General features: G+C 57.9%; 4 protein-coding genes across 4 annotated transcripts; 2 read left to right on the top strand and 2 right to left on the bottom strand.

Annotated features, from left to right (window-relative positions):
• Window positions 1–2,737: 2,737 nt before the first annotated feature.
• On the bottom strand, window positions 2,738–4,201 carry THITE_2109564 (uncharacterized protein). Its single transcript, XM_003650244.1, has 2 exons — window positions 3,783–4,201; window positions 2,738–3,725 (listed from the first exon to the last, which is right to left on the bottom strand). The coding sequence occupies exons 1-2, from the start codon at window positions 4,057–4,059 to the stop codon at window positions 2,908–2,910; spliced, it is 1,095 nt and encodes a 364-aa protein (XP_003650292.1). The 5' UTR covers window positions 4,060–4,201; the 3' UTR covers window positions 2,738–2,907.
• A 435-nt stretch (window positions 4,202–4,636) lies between these two features.
• THITE_2109567 (uncharacterized protein) lies at window positions 4,637–5,998 on the top strand. The gene is made up of 3 exons (XM_003650245.1): window positions 4,637–4,772; window positions 4,841–5,516; window positions 5,599–5,998. Exons 1-3 carry the CDS (start codon window positions 4,736–4,738, stop codon window positions 5,861–5,863), a joined length of 978 nt encoding a protein of 325 aa, XP_003650293.1. The 5' UTR covers window positions 4,637–4,735; the 3' UTR covers window positions 5,864–5,998.
• An 8,368-nt stretch (window positions 5,999–14,366) lies between these two features.
• THITE_2109571 (uncharacterized protein) lies at window positions 14,367–16,582 on the top strand. Its single transcript, XM_003650246.1, has one exon. It carries the CDS (start codon window positions 14,921–14,923, stop codon window positions 16,283–16,285), a length of 1,365 nt encoding a protein of 454 aa, XP_003650294.1. The 5' UTR covers window positions 14,367–14,920; the 3' UTR covers window positions 16,286–16,582.
• A 2,870-nt stretch (window positions 16,583–19,452) lies between these two features.
• On the bottom strand, window positions 19,453–19,999 carry THITE_2109572 (uncharacterized protein). Its single transcript, XM_003650247.1, has one exon. The coding sequence runs from the start codon at window positions 19,957–19,959 to the stop codon at window positions 19,483–19,485; it is 477 nt and encodes a 158-aa protein (XP_003650295.1). The 5' UTR covers window positions 19,960–19,999; the 3' UTR covers window positions 19,453–19,482.
• Between the last annotated feature and the right edge of the window lie 2,546 nt (window positions 20,000–22,545).

Raw genomic sequence — 22,545 nt, forward strand, 5'->3', positions numbered from 1 at the left:
TGTATCTACAAGCAAGAGAGCAAGAGAGTTCCGCATCCATTTGTCACTAGAAGGGTGCTCACCAACTTTCCCGAAATATGAACTAGGTTGTTGGACTCAATGCTGTCACTCTTTGCCTCCTTCTAGTTCCGGAAGCACAGCGGACACTCATCCTTCACCCGCAACACTACCTAGGTACCTATGCACTCTGGCGGTAGGGGCTCAATTTGTGATCACGCTTCCATGTGGGCAAGATGCCCCATCCATTGATCGCCCCGTCCTTGCACGGAGTCCCCACAGGTTCGGCTCGCAAGAGGGCTGTACAACCCCTGAAGCCGCAATAGAACCGGTTGTATACCTTCTCAGTGCACGTGGCCTCTATTTCCTGCCTCACAGGACACAGTGGCGGTTGGTTGGTAGCAACATTGATGTATTTGATGTGTTTTGACTGGCATCAAGTCTGCAGAGACTGGAGTGTGGCAGCGGTCAGTCGGTCATCATTGTAGCAAGTTGTAATGAGAAGTTCGAAGGGGCTGTGAAAGTCAAGCTGGTATGGAAAACGAGGTTGACTACAAGTCCGTTCCCTTCCTAGATAATGTGACTGGCTTTCGGGATGTGTCTATCAAGCCACATCTCAGGCGTAATTGGTCTTGCCTGTACTTAAACAGCTGACCTGATCAACCGAGGTCAACACCATGCGCATTGTCATTATATGAGTCTGACGAATCTCGGTGAGCACTGAGTCGGCAGTCCGTTTTCAAGCAGCCAGAGATGGACTCGTTACCTGCTGTTGTTCTTCAACCGCTGAGATGACATTGGTGACTAAGGATAGCAGTGGGAGTGACAGCAGTGCATTTAGATGAAAGCATTGGCAGTGATGAAAGAGTTCGATCTGATCGCATCAGTCTTGATCTCCAGGTTGATTGGAGATGGTGCACTCCGCTCCTGGTCCGTTGGCTCCAGAATTCTGCTTGGAGAGACAATTCAGATTTGTCTTTGCATCTCGAATAACACTCCTATACCTTGTGACTATCTGTTTAACGGCAACAACTCAAGTTGTGCTGTCAGAATATCGTTATTATCACGATGTAAAGTTGATCAGCCCCATCAGCCACGGGTGTGGCTCAACGGCCGTCGGTTGCTTGGACATGAGAACAGAGATTAACACCCCAGATTAAGGATTGGGATGAATCATTGGGATGAATCACAGACAATGAGGTGTTCATGAAGAAAGTGAGGTCCCCCAAGAAACACCAAACACACAGTACTTAACCCCCAATACCGCCGCAAAGCGCGAATAGAACTACTACATTTCACAACAAAAGACCAACTGCACCGCCCCAACTCAACCCCTTCCCATCCGTTCACGCCCGACTGTCCCCCAGTAAAAGCTCCTCCTCACTGCCCCATCCCACCCCTTCCATCCGTCCCATCTCCCCCCTCACCCGCCGCCCATTCCCAAACCTCGCCGACCCCTTCACCACCTTCCCCGTGAGTTCCTTCCACCAGCCCGCCACCAGGGCCACTTGTCCGGACCCCTTCGTTCCCCCGCCGTCGTCCGCGGCGGCACCACCCGCCGCCTCCCCGCCCTTCTCACCCTTGGCCCCGCCGCCGCCGCGGCGACGACGAGCAAGCAGACGGGCAAAGGGACGCTTCCCCTCTGCTGCCTGGGCGGCGGCGGCGGCCTCGCGGTGTGCGGAGGCCTCGGCTTGCCTCGCCTGACAGGCTGCGCAGCGGTCGCGGGCGCGCTCTTGGGCGGCGGGCGGCGCGTCGATGGGTGGAATCTCGGGGGCGGTGGGGTCCCTTCATATGAGTCTATTAGTATCTGTGCGGTTTGGTTTTGAGGGGAGGTTGTGTTGGAAGGGGGGTTGAGGGGGAAACAGTGGGGAGGGAGGGGGGGAAGGCATAACAATGGCGCTGGGCGCAGTGTGCAGGGTACATACCAGCACCTGAGTGAGGGAGAGGGGGTGCGACGGGCGTGCTGGCACCTGACGAGCTCTGGTTTGGCCTTGAGGATGGCTTTGCACCCGTGGCGGTTGCTAAAGAGGGTCGGAGCCGTGTTAGCCATGTTTGGGTGTTCTTCTTGATGGCCTTATCTGTGCGCGCATAGCGCCATCTTGGTGACCATCTTTATGCCGCATAGAATGATGGATGCCGAAAGAGCTGTACAAGACATACCAAGTAAAGGGGTGGTACGTCTGGTGGTAGCACATCTTGAACTATGGTTGGGTTCTCCTGTTGTGATGTGCTGGGGCCGACGACGAGGGGTGTTAAGCGTGTTTGCTTTTGGCGGTCGAAGCCGTGCTGGCACTTATGTCGACTCTCAACAAGTGGGAAAGCAGGTGGCGGATGTCTTATTGCGTTCCAAGCTAGCAGAGGGCATCTGTTTCGTGCGGAACAAGGAGGAACCCAACGGTCAGCCGGCACTGAAGAGCCCGGAACGCCGATGTGACCTCCGGAAGTTTGGGCTGAAAGTCGAGAAAGGGTGCGCGTGGCGGAGAGGCTCTGGTTTGTTGGAAGTGCGCAATTTGTACAAAGGAGAGCGTAGAGGTGCTGTTGTTGCTGAAGGCGGGAGATAGGGGGGATTGGGATGATCAAGCAGCACAGAGTGAGAAGGGTGAGATATCGCTATGTCGCGGCTTCGACAACCCGCTTGACAACTGCGCTCTTGTTGATCTTTCTGTCCCAGGTCGGCTTTGCAGGAAAATGTTGTGACGCTGACCATCGCCCAGGCGGTTCGAAGCTTGGACCGCCGTTGCTTGGATTCCCGGGAGCGGCGGGCTGTTCTAAAAGGTTCCGCCGTCGACGTCTCCGGATGACTTCCCAGCAGCATGCAGAGTAGCAATGCCGTCTGGGCCTCACGAGGCCAGGATCTTTTTGTCACGCCCACTCCATATGCTTTGTAACGCTTTCCAGAGCTTGCCCACTCTAATCCCTCATCTGCCTCACATTGAGGTTGATCCGCTTATTCCGCATCCAACCGCGCCACTCCTCATACCTCCCATCTTCCGCCGGCCAGTCGGCCAAGTAGTCAGGACACGTCCCTTTCAGTACCTTGGGCACCCCATGCCACGCGACCCTCGACTCCTTTGTCATGTAAATCGCATCCCCGGACCTCAACCTCAGCAACAAAAACTCCTTTTTCCTCTCCTTCCCCTCCCCGGCGCCCTGCACCCCCTGCCCCGCCTCCTCTCCCGCCCCTTCACTCCCATTCGGCGCGATCATAAACAGCCCGTCGCAGCCCAGACTCAAGCTGACCAGGCCCTTATCCGTCTCCTCCGAGACGTCGCGGTGCAGCATCATGGTGTCGCCCGGCGTGTAGAAGTTGACGATGGCGGCCTGCGCCAGCGTCTCGGGGAACAGTGTCTCCAGAAAAGCGGCCACGTCGGGCGGGAACGCGGGCGGCGCCTGCGAGCCCGGGCCGGTGCCTTCTTCGGGGTACACCCGCCGCGTCCAGTCGTACTGCCCGCCGAGCGTCACCCAGTGCAGCTTGCGCTCGAGCGCCTGCTTGATGCTGAGGGGTTTGTGCACGGACGGGTCTTTGGGGGTGAAGGTCACTGGTGAGGTCGGGGGGTAGGAGAAGAAGGAGGTGTCGCTGGCGGGGCCGTTGGCTGGGGGGTAGGGGAGGTGGAAGTGGAGGTGTAAGTTGGTTTGGTGGGCGGGGTGGCTGAGGTCGCGGTGGATGAGATGGTTGAGGAGGATTTTCTGAACCTCGGGAGGCACAAGTGAGGGGACTATGAGGAGGCCTGGTTGAGTTAGTTACAGCAATCTTCGTACAGGGGCAGAATGTGTTTGGAGCTCACCAGGGAGGAGCGGGTGGTAGTAGATGGGTGCGTCTTTGGTGGCCTGGAATTCCGGAGCATCGGTGGGGCAGATGTGTCGGAACGAGCGATTCAGGGTGTCGACGGGAATGGCGCCCGCCCGGCAGAACTCGGCTGCGCTTTCGGGCTTCAGCACGTCATCGATGTCTCCGCTGTTGAGTAAATCATTTGGCTCGGCCCGTGAGAAGGCCTTCCACTTGGCCCTCAGCTCGTCCGACGGCGGTTCATGGGCGTCGAGATGCTTGATGTTCAGGGTCATCTTTCCCCATCGGCCCTCTTACAGTTTTCGGTTTAACTTGTAAGTGAACTTTGTTGTGTAATCCGTATCTAAAGGGGCATCGTTAGGTTCAACGCTCACCAAGTGGTTACAGGTCATCTCTGAACGCTGCGCTCACGCCAAGAGTTGTTCGCAGTCAGGGCAGCTGGCAAAGAGTGGGGCCAATTCAGGCACGCGGGGCTGTGCACATGGATTGGGTGTGCAGTGTGGATACCCCAACGCGGTCGCGTCGCCCAGTGACCGAACTTCGGTTCGCTTGTTGATCAACTCCGGAAATTTGGCTGTGCCACTGCATCCTTCAACCGCACTGCACAACACCAGCGATCCCGCTCGTAGCAGGACACTCGACCTCTGTACAAATTCTCGACCGAGGTCCAGTGTGGGCTTTTTGAATGGCTATGCACGCGTAGTCATTGTCTTTTTTCAGCTGTGCCGTCATTTTCGTCGTCGTCTCAGACATCGATTAACGTAACTCTCGCCGAGAGCCGGCTGCCCCTCGTTCCCAGTCGCCGAGAACCCCCACCCCTCGGGAAGCATCACAACTTCAGCAACTGCGCAGCCCGCCACGGTTTCGAGGTCGTCCCCGGTTTCGAGGTCGTCTCCAGCCAACCGCGCGAACGAATCCTCCGCAGCGTCTCTCTGCAGCCAGATAATCACCATGGAACACTACCAGAAACTCGAAAAGATCGGCGAAGGTATGCCCCGTTTCCCTCGCCGCTGGCAAGCCGTCTTGATTGAGGGCTGACCAGTGAGCCGCTGCCAGGCACCTATGGAGTTGTCTACAAGGCCCGAGATCTCAACCACGGTGGCCGTATTGTGGCCCTGAAGAAGATCCGTCTCGAGGCTGAGGACGAGGGCGTTCCCTCGACGGCCATCCGTGAGATTTCGCTGCTCAAGGAGATGCGTGACCCGAACATCGTGCGTCTGTACAACATTGTCCACGCCGACGGACACAAACTGTACCTTGTCTTCGAGTTTCTCGACCTCGATCTGAAGAAATACATGGAGGCGCTCCCCGTCAGCGAAGGCGGCCGGGGCAAGCCGCTCCCCGAGGGCACCGGCGCCCACCTGCACAACTTAGGTCTCGGCGATGCTATTATCAGGAAGTTCATGAGCCAGCTGTGCGAGGGTGTGCGCTACTGCCACAGCCACCGGGTCCTGCACCGCGACCTCAAGCCGCAGAACCTGCTCATCGACCGCGAAGGCAACCTGAAGCTGGCCGATTTCGGTCTGGCCCGCGCTTTCGGCGTCCCTCTCCGCACCTACACCCACGAGGTCGTCACCCTTTGGTACCGCGCCCCCGAGATCCTGCTCGGCGGGCGCCAGTACTCGACCGGAGTCGATATGTGGTCGGTTGGGTGCATTTTCGCCGAGATGTGCACGCGCAAACCGCTGTTCCCGGGCGACTCGGAGATTGACGAGATCTTCAAGATCTTCCGGTATGTTTTTTTCGACTCTTGAGAGCCCATTTTTTCCCCTTCCGCCTGACGCTGTGAATCACTAACCCCGGGACTGCCGCAGTCTGCTCGGCACCCCGACGGAGGACATCTGGCCAGGCGTGACCAGCTACCCCGACTTCAAGGCAAGTTTCCCCAAGTGGGTGCGCGACCCCTCGGTGCCCCTCATCAGCAACCTCGACGAGGCCGGCCTGGACCTCCTCGAGATGATGCTCGTCTACGACCCCGCCGGCCGCATCTCGGCCAAGCAGGCCTGCAACCACCCCTATTTCGAGAACCTCGACCCTTCCGTGCGGCCGCCGCAGTACCATGGCAGTGGCTACCACTAGGGGGAGGAGCTACCGATGGCGCTTGCTAAGACGGTCCACCCGGCTGCCCGGTACCGTACGGTGCCGCACCAGCAGGGCGAGTCATAAATTTACAGGAGTGCAGTTCGGCCAGCGAGCACACGCCCCGCTGGCCTCGCGGCGCTCCTCGCCGAACCACACGATCATCCTCCTCTGAAGCAGAAGCATTCACTAGTGTCTTGCCTTCAGGATACTTGTCGACCATGGTGGGGCGACCGGGCTGCGATGTAGCTGCCATTGTACAGCGGCGTCTACACGGCGGTTGGGGTACAGTATGATTCGGCAATGGGGCCATAAATGGGCTTTGTTTGTGGGAGGAATTGAAGAGTGGAGAGCATATCTGGGGAAAGGAAAGCTTGTGTCCGCAGCACGTTCAACTGCGAAGGAGAGGAGGACGCTCCCATCGAGCTCAGTGTCTTGTTGGAGGCTCCGCCGTTGATTTTCAGCAGAGATCTCATTTCTCCGCGTAACTTCCCGCCATTGTCAACTTGGTCACGGCGGAGTGTTGGCGAGCTGCTTTCCCATTGTCGCAGCACTACCACTGTATGTATGGAGTACCAGAACGGTGTTTGCACAGAAATGGGACCGAATAAATCGAAGTTGTTTTTTCTCTGATGGGCTGCTACCATCTGATTGCATCAGCATGCCGGGAGACTCAGGCCTCATGGCTGTATCGAAGAGGCAGTGGATGCCACCGTGGAAGAGCTGAATATTGGGGCCTATGCTTTAGCCAGCCACTGGGGCCAGCACAGCGGACATGTCGAGGCAGGGAGCAACCACTTTGCTCCCTCGCATCTGTACGGCAAGCAGCATCGCAGTCCAGCACTCTCTACTGCCGAGCGGATGCCAGATCCCGGCCATTATTCCTCCCCGCCCATCCCCGCCTTATCCATTTCGTTACCGAAGCGTCTTCCCAAATCCCACACCTTCCCACCAAGCCGCCCGATCCTGATCCGTTCACGAATCGCCCTCCCTCCCCAGCAACCGATTCCAAAATAATCCCCTTCCCCTCCCCTCCCCTCCCCTCCCCTCCCTGTTCTCCTGTTCCTCTAAGTTTACCGACCCCCGCATTTGAACAGCCCGAGATTTGTTTCCCTTTCCATGTCGGGTCTGAACCCCCTCATTCTCCGGCCCGGGCTGCACGCCGGCGGCGTTCGTCGTCGGCGCGCGGCACAGCCGTCCTGATGGAAATTGGGTTGACACACCCGCAGCTCTTGGCATCGGGGTGGATCGGGACAAGGGGGGAGGGGAGGCGATGGGCAGTGCTTCGCTTCGATCGGATGGGCGTCGTGCCGGACGCTTTGGGCCGGGGTAGCAGGTCCATTACACAGTAGAGCGGGGGAACCTTACAACATACCGAGTACTACACCACAATAGAGTTGTTATGGCGCAGGCGGCGAGGGAGTTTAAGGTGCGTGGCGTGGAGGGTGCCGGCGGCGCGGCCGCTCGGTGGACCGACCGATGCTGGTGCGGTGCGGCGCGGCGCAAGCGAGTGCAAGCTATCTGTACCTGGGTTGGAGCGAAGACCGGACGGGCTGTTTGTTGGGGAAGGGAGGGGGTCTCTCATGCTGGACGGACATCGGCCGGTTGGGAGCAGAGAGCCGGGTTCGGCGTTCCACGGCATTGCTGAGCTGCCGCCTTGCGTGGGGCGACAGATGTGATGTCCAAGTTGGTGGTCCTAGTTAAGGTTAATGGTGGTGGTGATGGTGAGGATCGCAGCGTTTCATGGTCTGCAAGCACCCGCCAGAGTGAGTCGTTGGGGTCCAAATCTGCACTGGGAGTAACCCATTCAAGATTAAGATCTACCACTGGGACTTCGGGGATGTCCACCTTCAGAGTCTATTCTCAGAGCGTGATGGCATGTTGTTCTCAGCATCATCAACACACGCTAGTAGCGACTCCCAGGCGGAAGAAGAGAAACCACCAGCCATGTTTGCTTACCCTTGTGCCGCTGCCTGACGCAACATCAACCGCCGGCCCCATGCCGGCCCCCAACGGTGCAGCACCTCTAACAAGCCACAACGTGCGCCGACCGTTGGACCGGCGGCCAACCTTGCAGCAGTCAATCACTTCAGATCTGCGACATGCCACCCAAAGGCGGGTAGCTTATCGGGACGGAGCCGGCAAACATCGGATTTAATCTCCATCGTTAGTGATCAGACTGGCATTGAACCAAAACAGGGCGCCCGCTGGAGCGGCACGCGCGTGCTATTTTGGCCATGATCTGTGTTTCGAACTCGCCCGTTTCTCCCCGAAAAACCGGGGAGCATCACGGATGAGGACGAGCTTAACCGCGGCTTTGCGTTTGTCGATCAGGGTTCCGAGCCAGGTCGATCAACCCGTGTTGCTGGCTCTGCCCATTGGCCCATGCAAACGCGAACAACGCTTCCAATTCGATCCACGCCATACCGTTACCCTTCCCCGCGGCGGCTGCGGCACATATCCCTTGCTCATCCCATTTTCGAGTTGTCAGTTTGAGGATCCACGATGCCTCGGGGCGGTGTAGCCAAGCCGGGTCATCGAGATGCCGGTCGCTGCAGGAAGGCTGATGGCTAAAGAGGTCCCGCCAAGACTAATTTCGGCCAATTGTCGGCAATGTTTTTACAACGTTTTTACGCAACCCCGATCGCCAAGGCGTGTTCGCTATCGCCAAGGGGTTTACACTATCGCCACGGGTTAGCCACGGGTTAGTTCGCCGGGGGTGCGGGGGGCGGCGCCAGCCCCCCGCTGGTTAGGGTGAGGGTTATGGTTAGGGTGAGGGTCAAGGTTAGGGTGAGGGTTAACTTCGTTTTCTTTTTTTTCGATTTGGTTGAGGTTTCGTAAAGTTGTTGCAACGAGTCTTTGCGATTGTTCGTTGTTGATGTTGCTCGAAGTCGTCGCGGCCCCGTCGTGGCCCCGCTCACCCCGTGGCGATTGTAAATACTTGTAAGCGGCAGTCTCCGAAATTAGTCTTGGCGGGACCTCTTTAGCCATAACCGCAGGAAGGGGCTGCGGGAGTTGTTGTGGGCCCCGGATCGGGATCCGGTGGAGCCGCTCGCGCCTAACTTCAGAAGCGCAACAGGGGAGTGGATCAAATTTAGCAAGCGCGCGTCTGTGCGCTTGGCGCGGCCAATGGGATGTGCTTGGCTTAAAGGTGTTGGTTTGTTGGGGGCGGCGGGTGTTTCCGGGTGGTTGTGCGCGACTGTGCCAGAAAAGAAGACGGCCAAGACAGCAAGCGCTCGCGCCCGTCTTTGCCGCGGTGGGAAGCATGAAGCAGAGGGTGGGCGCTTAGCCGTGCGGCCGCCCGATGAAGTGTCGGGTCTTTGACGCCGCGCAATGACTGATTGTTTTCCTCGGCTGCTGAAACCGAGCTGGGGGCCCAGTGCAGGGCTGCAGGGCTGCATCTCTCGAGTCTCCGTTGCGGCGTGAGGGCGCAACGACGGCAGGCCCGCGTGGCTGCAAGCTCCCTGCAACTTCGTTTCCGGCCTCCTGTGGCATGAAAAAGGGAGAAACAAAAGAGAAAGGTCCGAGAGATCGCGTTTGAGATTGACTCGGCCCCCGCTCGGCTCTCCGGGCTCCATCGTTGGTCAACATACGCACCGTCACTGGAGTCCGTCGACCCTCTCATGCCTCGAGTGGCGTAGACCGCATTGAGGCCACCATTCGAGGCCAACCCCAGTCCTTCATCGTCATTTGATGGCCTGGCCCTCAACGGCGCGGCCGCGGCCCTGGCCCACCTGGCACGGCGAGGAATTCGCCGAGCGGCGTGTACCGCAATGAGTGGCCGTCTGGTCTGGGGGAGACGCTGTCCTGTGGCGGTTGGGTTACGGTACGGGACACAGAAATTCGCTGCTTGATCATGGTCTCTGCGCTCGTTGAATACCTCCTTCGTTCGGTTGTGACACAATGATCGGTAACGGGGACGGGCCTGCGTTGGCCGCTGGCAGCCGACGGCCTCCCGTGCCGCTTGCGGGTTCGGTTTAAGCTGAACAAGGACTTGCCAACAGCTTGGGGAATTGTCCGCTGAGGCCGAAGCGGAGTCTACACGCCGTTTGCAATCTGTGCAAGATTGCGTACGTGAGCGCCGCCGTTCAGCAGCTCGAAGGTGACTGCTCGGAGAGTCCTGTGTAGTCGTCAACTTGGATCTAGGTTGAAGACCGGGGGTCTGATGGGCGGACGGCACAGCGTCAAGCCACAGCTGAAGACCCCTGATTACCTCGCCCTTTCCCTGGTCAACGATAACATTCTAGGCTGTTCGTTACCAGCCAATCCTGTTAGCAGAAACAGCCAACGGCAATCGTTGGACCGCCAGCACCCAGGCGCATCGGTCCTGTCACCTCACGACGGGCCTCAGCCATTGTGCCGAGGTTTATGCAAACCTGCCAAGTGTGTACTGTGGTAGACTGCGATCCAACTGCCCAACATCAGGTACCGACGCCGAAGCTCGTGATCACCCTGTGGCCGAAACAGGCGAGGCCTTCAACAGCCGAGGTGCTGTGCAAAATTGCCATCCGTCCTCATGTCAGTCACAGACCAAGAACAAAAATTTTCTGTTTATCCAACCCAGCCCCGTGAACACAACCTGCGTTGGAGCGGACCTGCGCTTTCCCAACCGGCAAAGCAAATTTTGATCCAAGACAAGGCATGCCCGGTCCAATCACGGCCGGGTCGGGGTCGGGCCACCTTGCCATGCCGGCACACCACCACCAGCCTAACCCCTGGCTCGGCTAAGATCACCGATTCGGAATGGATGCGGGGCCGCCCTCCGCTCCGGGTTTTGCCTTCCGGGTCCTTCCTCCACCCTCCACCGCCAAAACTTGGAGGTCACGAAGGTTCGGGCGAGGTCGGGGAATAGGCGGTGTGGCGCTGGTTGGGGTGGTGCGGCGCCGGGTGAATGGAGGCGACCGCAGAGAAAGATTTTTTTTTTTTTTTAAAAAAAAAAAAATTTCCTTTTGCGATTGATAGTGTAGACCTCAACTTTGCGCTCGGCATCCGCGATCCAGGAGAAGCTGCGCTGCGGTGGAGGGTGAGATGCATGCGCTATGACCGCAGTTGGGGACTCTGTCTCCTCATGCAGTGTACCTCCGAACTGGCATGCTGTAGTCTGTTCCCAACTTCGATATGGGTGACCACGGACCTGCGGGGAAGCCAGGGCACGTACACTACACAGCAGTTATCGTTTCGATGGGTGACACGGCTTGTCAGCTGAGATCTGCACCGTGCCGTCGGCGATCGAAACAGCCACACCAAATATATACATACCTCGGGTGCGAAACAATATCTATTGTGTGAATGGCAACGGAGTCTTCAAAGAGAGTGCGCAAAAAGGGCGTGAATGATACGGGAAGATCATCTTGCGATGGTGGTCGCACCGCGGGTCAGGCTTCGATTCGGTCGTGCCTTGGCAGGCCGTGCCTTCACGAATGGCCCTCATTACTTACCTGGGAAAGCAAGAATGATGGTGTCCTGTGGTCGGTGTTGCTGCTCAGGTGGATGCACAAGCTCAGGCACGAGGTCCCTGCGTCGATGTCCACTGCAACCCCTGCATGCACATGACTGGCAGGGGTTTGACATCGAGTTGTCCAGGACGGAAGATGGAATACCTGAGTCACGGATTACATCGACTTTTCACGATTGATGCCTTCCACAGACTCTGTTTGCCAACCTTGGCTCGAAGGATTCCTCGACAGTTACACCGTAGAGCCGAGAAAGCACTGGACGTTTGGATCCCCAGTCGCCGATGCTGTTTCGTTTCATCGTTTCATCGCTATTCGTGAGAGGTGCTGGAGAGGCTTGGCGTTGCTTCAGGGTCTTTCAGGGGCAACTTCGGAAGAGGAGGGGAACGTGCGCTTGTGCGAGCCCCTGAGCCGTGGGAACCTGACATGACAGGTACACTGCACATACCAGATGTATCACAGAACAAGGTGCAAGGTTCACAAGAGAGGCGGCGGGCATTTCTCCTGTCATCTGATGTGCAGGAGGCTGTCCATCATGATGCCCCATATCGCCGATCACCTTGGGAGGCTCGAGTCCTTTTCTCATCCCTCGCCTCGAACCATGGCACGAGGAAGCTCATGCAGCCGGATACAAACCGATCCCTCTCTCCAATCAATAATCTGAAGACAGGTGTAACATGTCTTGCGTGTATTCCAGCTTGCGTCGAGATGCCCCTCGACTCCATCCCTGGGGTTGAGATGCCCCTTTCGCCATACGCGAACCCCTCGCTGTTTCAAGTCGGAGCGTCGGGATGATAACCCGCCAATCGCAGCTACGAGGCGCCAGATCGCTGGCACTGGAATATCTCACATGCAGCTGCCAGCCATTCATCTATGGTATTATGCACTCCTTGGCGGTGCATTTAAGCATTGAAATGCAAATCGGCAGCCACTCAAATCGAGGTGGCTCCGGAAATCCCAGGGCGGAATCCGTCCACTGACTTTCTGGCACGCGATTGATGTCTAAGTGCCTGCGGAGGGAAGACCGTTGGTGACGGCCACGTTTTTGCGAGTACATCCTGTCCCTGGTGATAATGATAAAGATGCGGGCTTCCCAAGTGTGACTTTGCATCCCTTTTTACCAGCCCTTGGTGGAATCCACAATCCAGTGTTTCGTTTCGCTGTCCTGTCCGGACTGCCAAACTCGGCAACGACCTCCCCTTGGACAGCACTCCGTGCTCCAGTTTATCTCTTACACCAAAACCCTGCGATCCAGCCAGGTTCCGTTGAACAAAAAGGGGAATTCCTCCAGCAACTTAATCGACAGGCCGCCACGTCTTTCCTGTCCCTTGCTAGTCCCAGAAGCGTCCCCTCTACGCTCTCCCTCGGGCGTCCCTTCCCTTCTTGTAAGTCGTCTTTTCTCCTCCCTAGCCGAGCCATACACGCGCAGTCGGTCCAGGGCCAGAAGCATACAAATCTCGACGGAGAAGCGCTCCTCGGGGCAGCAACACCAATCCCACAGCATCGAAGAGCCACCCGATCTCATTGCCCCGCTGCACCATCCGAACAGGAACACGTCTTGTTGCCTGACAACCAAAAGGAACGCTCACCAATTGTTCTTTTGGAATGCAGTAGCCTGCCATCGCCAGTCCTCTGAAACACGCCATCATTGGCCAAGTCGCCTTCCCAGCCATTCAACCCAACGTCGACCTTATTGGACCCATTCGTCTGGCAGCAGCCCAGCCCCGCTACGCCCCCCTTTTACCGCTGCAACAGGAGAGCGAATCATTCCCCAGACGCCGCTTGACAAGTTGCACCGGCGACTGCTCGAACACGCGGCCTTGTCAAACAGCGCAGCGCAGCACGACGGGAGCCGACCGCCACTTTTAGGTCCTTTTGGCGCGCGACGGCCCAACCGCCGCCCCCCCGGCCACTGGAAGCTTTTACCGCGGATCCGAATCGCTCTGCCATATTAACCCGCCCGGAGCCCTCGCAGGCCGAATCCAAAATAACAAAACAAGACGCAGCATTGCAGCACCTCACACGGCAGGGCCGGTATTCTGGGGCAGCCTTTTTCCCTTTTGCGATTTCGTTTTCCGCTGGCTCGGAATCTCCTCTTGCAACCCTACACTTAATAATCGAACGCCACATTTTCAGGCATCTCGATCGACCGCGCCCGACCGCACCGGCAAGCCGACTCCAGAATTCCACAGCGATCTGGGCCCGCTTGGGAGTGCGGAGTACACTACACTACACAGACCAAAGCCGGCTAGTCACCCGGGTTTCGCAGTCTAGCAGCCAGCTGCATTGCTCTGACTCGCACTCCGAACCGGCGGTCAATCTTTCCTGTTCCTCCCCGGAAAAGCGCATTGCGAAGTGTTTAATTACCAGGCACATCTCGCACACAGCCGCCCCCTTCGTGTTCGAAACACGTCCGGTTCCGCAGTTCTGCAACTCGAGCGAGTCATCGCAGCGGACCGTCGCCCAGCGTGATTCGCCCTCTGATCCTCGCGTCTGCTACTCTCAGCCACCTCCGAGGCCCCGGCTGTCCGCGTCACGGTCTTTCCAACTCGGAGCGCCGACCCACTTTTCCCGGGATTGCCACCGCCCCGGGCTTACTTGTCGCTTGCGCGGACCTCAACGCCATTTTTGCGCCCTGCGCATTTTCCTCGTGTGCTTGTTGCCGAGAGGGCCGGTTGAACTCCAACGGCAAATCGGCTTGAATCGGAGCTTGCCCAGCATCTTGCAGCGCTTGTCGGCTCGACCGTCGAACGTGCATTCCCGATTTCTGCCCGAGGCAATTCCAGACCCGGCCGGCGTTGTCCGTTGCCGTGTTACTGGCCCGGTGCAGGCTTGGCATTGTTGCCTCTCAAATTCCAGCCAAACCTCGGCCTCGCTGATCGCGCGAGCCAGCAAGCGACCGACACAGCGGGCCACCACAACCTGCCAGATTGTCCGCCTATCCCTCTGGGACCCCTGCACTCCTGCACCCCTGCACCCCTACACCCCTGCACCTCTGCACCCCCTGTCCGCCTGGGCCGCCTGCCCCTTGGGACGCCTGTTGCGCTCAGCCTCGTGGACGGTGCACGTCACCCGCTCCAGTGGGAAAGCCACGGCAAGCCACTGAGACACGCATCAACAGGCCTGCCCACTCCGCCTGCGGAGGAAGCCCATCCAGGAGGCCCACCCTGGAACAACAGCTGTGTGTTCAGCCTTCACACCCCCTTTACCGAGCCCGCCGATTCGGCCGCTCCCCCAGGAATTTGCACGGATTGTCCACATGAGCTTCGCCGCAGGGCATCTCGTGTAAGCTCATCAACCTGTTGATGCGCACACCCTTGTGCACATCTTATTCCCTCTGTTTATCTCTACCGGTCCCCCCCCCCCCCCCCCTTTTGGGATCCTTATAACTCTTGGGCATTTCATCATCCTAAAACCTCTCTCTCCCTCGTCACTGACGCAGGTGAGAGCAAGTCGGGTACTTCCTCGGTCCTGTCACACCAAGCCCCATTTCACCCCCTTGCCGCACGCACGGCACATCGCCGCAGCACCACATCAAAGCAAACACACCCCTTAAACCTTAAACCTCCGCCGCGCAGCGTCACGTATTACCACATCCGACATCATGGACTCAATACCAACGCTCAGCCTAGCTGAGCTCAACGCTGCCGCCCTGCAACAGTTCATCTACCAGCCTGTCGACAAGGACATGATCAGGTACCTGGCGAAAGCTGCCGCCGGCGTGATTCAGTGCGATCCGACCATGATGCCCCCGCCAGCACATGGCGCCCGAGCGAGACACCCGTCACCACGGCGGGAAGCCTCGCCAAGAGCGGTGAAGACGAGCGACGGCGGCCTGCCCTCGATCGAGGACTTCATCACACAGCTGGTCATCTCCTCCAACGTGCAGGTGCCAACCCTGATGTCAACGCTGGTCTACCTGCGCCGGCTCAAGTCGCGCCTCCAGCCCATGGCCAAGGGCTTGCGCTGCACAACACATCGCATCTTCCTGGCCTCGCTCATCCTGGCGGCCAAGTACCTCAACGACAGCAGCCCCAAGAACAAGCACTGGGCCAACTACAGCGTGGTGACGACGCACGCCTACAACTTCGGCTTCAACCGCACCGAGGTCAACCTGATGGAGAAACAGCTGCTGTTCCTGCTGGACTGGGACCTGCGCATCACCGAGGAGGACCTCTACTACGAGCTCGACCACTTCCTGGCGCCGATCCGCGCCGACATCGAGGCCCGCCACCTCCGCCGCATGCGCCGGAAGCAGGAGCAGGAGATGCGCGAGCGCCAGCTGCACGAGGAGCGTCTCGCCCGCCAGCGCGAGCGCGAGGAGGAAGCCCGCCTCTGGCTCGCCCTGGCGCAACCGCAACCCCAGGAACGCAGCATCACCGGCACCACCACCTCCTCCTCCACCGCGACGACAACCGCCCTCCCGACCCCGCCCTCCTCCCGCGGCACCTCCCGCTCCCGCTCCCGCCAGGCCGCCTACACCCCGTCCCATTCCCGCGGCAGCAGCCGCGACGTCTCCCCGCCGGGCCTCTACTCAAGCAGCTCGTCGTACGCGGGCTCGACCACCAGCTCGCGCGCCACCACCCCGCTCAGCGAGGCCGACATCACCTCCGCCGCCGCCACCGCGGCCTCCTCCGCTGCCGGCATGGTCGTCGTGTGCGACTCGCCCTCGGCCATGGTGCACGGCGGGGAGGAGGCGGAGCACCAGGCGCAGCCGGACATGGTCGTCTACGACGAGTGCGACCGGCCCTGCGTGCCCGAGAAGGACCCCGTCTACTACTACGCCCAGCCGCAGCTGCAGTACCAGTACCAGCACCCGCTGGCCGGCAGGAAGGCGCCGCGGCAGATGCTGCCGTACGAGATCAGCGCCGAGGAGCTGCGCAGCCTGGAGGAGGGCGCGCGCGGAGGGCCCGGCAAGAGGCGGAGGGGCGTGTTCGGCCGGGTGTTTGGCGGCGTTGGGGCGCGGTGAGGTAGCCAGGAGCGCTGGTCTTGCCTCCTTACCTGCCTATCTCCCTGCCTGCCTGCCGGCATGACTTTGACGACCTGATTACGAAATGACGGTGTGTTTTACTTATTGGCATTTCTCTCAGCTTTGCATGGTGGGTTTGGACGGGGCGTCTTGCACTCCTGGCTGAGTGCATCGCCTGTCTGACCCAAGCAAGACCACGGAGTTTCGGGGCGGTGGATAATATCTGCGCTTGCTTGCTTTGGCTTTGACGAGAGCGCGGTTGCTCGCCTCTCTCTCTCTTTTATTCCTATGTATACGAGCGGTCGGGTTGCATTGCACGGGTGGGTAGATCTGGCATAGATCTTTCTTGGCTTGGATGGGCTCTTTTCAACAGCATAGCTGATATCGGCGGAGGCATGGAGTTTTTGGCGGCGTTTGGGTCATCATCAGCATCATTATCATACCACCACCGCATATATGGCGTTGTTCGCTCACCGCCGAAACCACTTGGGGTTCGGTTCGGGGACGGGACGGGACGGAGGGGAATTACTAATCGATGTATCTCCTGGACTTAATGCCTAAAGAACTTGGACATGAACAGCATCATGACATGGCATGGCATGGCATGGTATGGCATGGCATGGACAGAGAGCCGGGCCAAGTTCTATAATAGTCTGTAATGACGAATGGCTATCGAGACAAACACTGCCTTGCTCCTGTCATCACTGGCGCTGTTTCCATACCACAATTATCTCCGTGATTACGAGCCTGGACTTGCCACCGGGGGCTGGTGGTGAGTGGCGATCAGGGTAGTTGGCGGCGACGCGAGGACGTCAGCAACGAACGTGCTTACGCACCCTCTGTTTATGCCTGCCCCGGAGCCAGCCACGTTTCACACGCAATCTTTCTTGCTTGCAATTCTTTCTACGTTTTTTTTTTTTCTTCATCTTTTTTTGTCCTTGTGATCAACTTAACGGCAGAGATCCTCGGTTACACTTTGCTGGTCACCTAGGTACTGTATTGTTGTCATTATTGTGCTCAATCCCGCGCTGCATGCAATGCCCGTGCATGCGTGCATGCGATATCTGCATGCTGTGTTGTGGTTGTCGGCATCTCTGTCACGGTCAACACGTCCGTCTCCGAGCCCGGCCAGGTTCTTTTGTTTTGTTTACGCCTCGTCAGTTAAGGACCTTCTTTCTTTCATGTTGTTTTTGTTTTCCTTTGCCGCTGCAACCCGCGGGCTGGTGCATTTGGCGCCGGCCGGCCGGCCGGGCCTGCACGTCGGATTGTTCTTCTGCGCCGGACTTGGCATTGATGGGCGTCGGATTGGCCAGTCTGGCCGGGCCCGGCCTGGGCCGGCGAGAGGGCCATGTAATGCGTTGCGATGCGCTGGGACTGGTATTGCAGATTTGACTGGCTGGCGAACAGTTGCTTATCGCGGTTTGTCGGTTTGAAGTCCATTACCTACATCACATGCCGGAGGAGGAGATTGGAGCGGCCGCGGCCGGCCGGATCGGAATGGATGTGGATGAGGAGTGGGAGCTGCGGGGTTCCGAGCTCCGGGGCCGAGGCCGGCTCAGGGGAGGCACTGAAGGGTGTGACAGTTGCCTTCCAGGTAGCGTGTTGGGCTGGGAATCTGGCACCAACAGTCCTCTCAGCACTGGTGCGCCTAGAGAGTGTCGATGTGGAATCAATATTGCAGCAGTCAATGCTCGGCAGGCGGAAGGTGCCTTGGGCGTCAAGTGCAGTCTGCACGGGTTTGCTGAACAAGGCGCTCCGAATCTGCCTGGATTGACACCGGCACCGCTTACACCGCATTGAGACGAGTTGCCGTTTTGGGAAGGAGGCTTTTCACGCTACACTACGGCTGAAAAGGCGCTGGCAGCCAAGAAAGGCTTGGGTTGCCCAGCTCACACTTGAGTCAACACCAGGCTTTTCAGGAGCGGTTCGAAGCTTCCCAGTCCGAAACATGTTACGTGTTGTATCCTGTCGTGTCGAGCGAGCCAACACAACTCGCGTTCTGGATTTGTGACTCGCAGACAGGGAACGGGGAGCTGGCGGGACCCGCAACGCCGGGACCTGATTGGCGCGCCCGATCCGCTGGCACACGAACGACTGGCTGCCAGTGCTCCGCGATGAAACGAATGTCCTGCGTGGGCGGATGTCACGTTTTGGATGAACCTTGTCGCTGATAGGCCAGGGGAAAAGCGGGACGGAGGAGGCAAACTTTGTGGTTTCAACAGTGCCTTGCAGCCGGCAGGTGCGGACAAGCCACAGGCGCACTGTTGGGAGAAACGGGGAGCGACGCGTAACTTGATGATCTCGGCGATTGCACTGCCACCCCGAAAAGTTCTCAATGAGGAGACCTGGAGGGGCGGGTCGGGGTGACGGGTTTGAGTTAAGCCCGCGCATTCACAGCAAATCAAGCCCGCCAAGAGAGAGAGCTCTGCGCCAGCGTCCCCGTCGCACCCGGTCCGCAAGACGACACGACGCTGTCTCTGTGGCCGCAAGCCGCGCGTTGTGCTGTCACTGGTGCGGTGCGAGGTGTTGGCATTGCCCAGCTGACCAACACAGCAGGGCGCAGGGTCACCTGGGACGTTCCGAAAGGGGCAAGTCACCGGGTGCACAGTTTATCCTTAACCCTAACCCCTCGTTGCCATGTCCGATGTGAGATGCCTCCAATGAGCATGGCGGCCCGCGACTCGCACATTGATTGGCAACGTTGAAGCGTGCTCGAGAGACGCGCTGCTGTGGGCGGACGAGGGACTCGGGCGGAGAAGCAACAGTCAGTTCAATCAAGTTACTCCCAATTAGTTTGATTAGTCGCTGCATATCCGTCTGTAAGGCCGAGATCCGGTGTAGTTGCTTACCTATGTACATGCGCAGCCGGGAAAAGAAATGTGCGAGAGGATCGGAAAACGAAAGAAGCTGAAAATAGAACAGACATCAAGGACAGAAGAAAGAGATGGGCAGCCAGAGTCATGAGCCATCCAAGTCTTAATCAAGAGAGGATCGGCCTCAGCTCAAGTTATCCGCATCACCCATGAGAATTTCAGTACAGGCCCTGGCCTAGAAGCATTCAAGTTCCATGGATACTGTACAGGCAATAATCCAGAGTCAAAGGTCCCGTTTCATGGCCAAAGAGTTGTTGAGGCGTAAGCCGTGAGCTTGGCTCCTGGAGAGGGAGTAGCTATGCCCGATGGCGCCACTGAGTCCTACTACCACTTTCCAACCCCCTTATAGTCCTTCTTCCACCCTTGCTTGAACCGCTGGGCCGGCTGGTTCTTCTTGGCCTCGCTCTTGAACGCCTCTTTCACTACCTTCACCTCGTCTTCCTCCTCCTCTTTCTTCACCCGGACGATACCCAAGGCGTTCTCCAGCGCCGGCCGCCGGCTCGGCTCCTCCCGCAGGTCTGCTTCAACGTCCTCCATCCACTCCTCCAGTTGCGTCGTGGTCTTCGTTCCCCACTCGCGGGCACGACGGGCGCAGGCAGGACACTTGAGGTGAGACATGGCCTGCTCGGCCTTGGGCGTGTCGACAACGCGCGTCTCGTACGCCACGCTCGGGCACGAGCCCCACGGCAGGTTGGCCTCCTCGATCTTGAAGCACTTGACGTAGACCTTGCGACTCGGAATGATGGCGGTGCAGTCGGGGTGCGTGCATCGGTAGGCACGCAGTTTCTTGACCCAGCACATGGCCGATTGATCGCGATTATTTTCTGCTCGTCGCTCGTCGCTGGATAACAAAGTGTTAGCAGGGTTCAACAAATAAACAACAATGTTAGGAACTAGCTCACCGTGAGTTCAGCACCCTAGCCGACCGATTGGGTTCAGACTTCAGTCAGCAGGACCGCGTCGCTGCCCGCGTTCTGAGTTGTTGTGGGAATGGTTCTGGCAGGCGTGGGAGGCTCGCTGGAAAGGTTTCTGGCCTGAGCGCTCAGTCGCCCTCAGCGATGTGAAGCGAATGGCGGACAGCAACACACCAACGATCAACCTGGTTGGCATCAAGAACAATCCCAGCACGCACACACTCACCCGGTGCCGCGGTTGCAGCTGGTGCTCTTGAGGGGGTGGTTTCAATGGAATGAGGGAAGTCCAGAGAGTAGGTGTCCTCAAGCATTTGCCAGTTTCCAGGAACGGGGCACGATACTCAGTAGCTACTGCTGAGTTAGGTTACCAACGATTCCACGAGACAGTGCGAATACGGCCTTGGTCTTATGGAACCAATCCTTACAGGTTGGAGACTTGAACAGTCAGTGAACCTTGAACCTTCCCTGACGCAAGCTCCATGCAGCGAGCCCTCGTTGGAGGTCTATTAAGGGCCAGCGATGTCAATTTGCTCCCCCAGTCACCTGAGCTTAGCATGAAAGACTGATCTCCTGGAGACACTTGTCAGTAGTGGATAGCACTACCTTACTCCTTCCTCTGAAGTTGTGGAACATGTTCCAAGCCTGCCAGTTCAATGGGAAGAGCCGACAGACCAGCCTCCTTGTTCCACGCAGGCGTCAACCTAGAGCACACACCCTCAAAGCAAGTTGAGTCGGGTCAGCGAATAACAGCGAGGGCACGGGATTGAGCAGCCCTCAGTAAAGAAGATGACTACATATAATTGCCTGCGGACGCTCCCAGAGATTCTGCTTCCAGCCTCCCCCCTTGTGCCTCGACCATCGACCGCTGCTTGACCTCTGCCAACGAAAAGCCGTATTTCACTGGAGTTTTCAAGCAAAACTGCCCAAGCAGCGGCCATTCGAGTTCACAAACAAGCCATCATGTGCTACAAAACTCAACACTTCACGCTCTGCGACAAGTGCGGCAGAGAGATCGCCCTGGGACCTTACTACCTGGAAGAGTGCAGCGCCGTCGAACGCGGCCTGCGTAAGGCCAGCGAGTGCACAGTGATTCGCCAGCGGAGGTTGAAGCTTTTTCGCCAAAAAGTAAAGTGCGACCAGTGTAAAAGGCATCTGGGTTGCTGGTACTGATTGAAGGGGGAGAGGAGGGGGGAGCACATCACGGCGCAACACAATAAGGAAATGGCATGCTGGCATGCTCTTTTAGTTTCCTAGGACTCGAATGCACACTTGTGGTTTCTTAGTCTGTTGGTGTGCTCCGGGGACATTGCCTTCTTATGTTTCTCTGTAAATCCAACGGATGATTGGGATCTCAGTCCTGTCTCCTCATGACCTGTCAACAACCCGCAAATCCTACGTGTCTTCCATTTACGTGTCATAGAGTTACTGCTGCAACGCCACACACCACGTACTTTGTCCTGGTTTGGTGTATCTTCTTTGGAATGATTATGTGAGTGTGCTGTGGCCGGGCAAGCCCACCAATCCTCGTCTCAAAGGGCACGAAGGCATATAATTCGTGGACTCTGGAAGCCGTTACAGCCCCCCTAGCTCTCAAGCTTCCGATCCAAAAGATCCACAAGCAACATTAAGAATCTCAAGTCCACTCATTTCAAGATATCATACAGCAACGTCCAGCACCATGGGACACATGTCTCCTCCGATGCCGATCCAAAAGCTCGCTGCCCCGTCTCCGTCTCCCAGCCCGCCTCCCAAGCCGCCTCCGCCAACGCCTGAGACTTTCGAAGATTGATTCTACGGATGCCTTAGATAGGGTTTGATTCGGAATGGTTCTCCTTGCGGAGCCGAGGGCTGGTGCCCCTGCTCCTGGTATGGTCAGATTGCGAGAGCCAAAGAAAATAAGGCAGAGACTCCGGGCGTTCGAGCGTTGAGTTCCACGTCTTTGGGGACGTGTTGCTGGTTAACTCCTAAGAGCTTCACATCAAGGCTGCGCAGACCGCTGCTATTCTGCATCGTTGCGGACTTCTAAGCTAGCTTTTGGTGATTCAAATAAATATCGTGGATCATATCAATGCACCCATCTGCGCTGTGTGTGTGGCAATCCCTTCTATGTTCTCGACTAGGCTACTAAGTATGAGTAAAACTCGTTGGCTTGCGGTGATTGCCAACGAGCACGTCGTCGATGCCGGCTTGGGAGATGATTGAACATGCCAATACAGCCCTCCATTTCCGTTCCGGATAATGAGAAGCCTGTGCGGACTTGTTTGGAAACAAGCATCGATGCCTCTACTTTGCTTCACGTTGCAGCAAGACAAGATCGATCAGAATCCCGATGGAAGCTCGCAACCTAATGCTTCTAGATGATATGATCCGCGACGCATGCAGTGCCGTGCGAACCCCCTTCTCCGGCAAATGGCCCACCATTCAGGCCAGGAAAGGACGACCTGCCGCGGGGTCGACACTCCTTCGCTGACTC

This window comes from Thermothielavioides terrestris, chromosome 1 (genome assembly GCF_000226115.1).
Source record: "Thermothielavioides terrestris NRRL 8126 chromosome 1, complete sequence".
Taxonomy (NCBI): Eukaryota; Fungi; Ascomycota; class Sordariomycetes; order Sordariales; family Chaetomiaceae; genus Thermothielavioides; species Thermothielavioides terrestris.

Excerpts from the sequence above, each read along its gene's own strand:
- THITE_2109564 (XM_003650244.1), bottom strand. The coding sequence starts at position 4,059 with ATGACCCTGAACATCAAGCATCTCGACGCCCATGAACCGCCGTCGGAC. Across the intron at positions 3,726-3,782 it reads CTACCACCCGCTCCTCCCTG|GCCTCCTCATAGTCCCCTCA; the intron begins GTGAGCTCCAAA and ends TAACTCAACCAG.
- THITE_2109567 (XM_003650245.1), top strand. The coding sequence starts at position 4,736 with ATGGAACACTACCAGAAACTCGAAAAGATCGGCGAAG. Across the intron at positions 4,773-4,840 it reads ACTCGAAAAGATCGGCGAAG|GCACCTATGGAGTTGTCTAC; the intron begins GTATGCCCCGTT and ends AGCCGCTGCCAG. Across the intron at positions 5,517-5,598 it reads GAGATCTTCAAGATCTTCCG|TCTGCTCGGCACCCCGACGG; the intron begins GTATGTTTTTTT and ends GGACTGCCGCAG.
- THITE_2109571 (XM_003650246.1), top strand. The coding sequence starts at position 14,921 with ATGGACTCAATACCAACGCTCAGCCTAGCTGAGCTCAACGCTGCCGCC.
- THITE_2109572 (XM_003650247.1), bottom strand. The coding sequence starts at position 19,959 with ATGTGCTGGGTCAAGAAACTGCGTGCCTACCGATGCACGCACCCCGAC.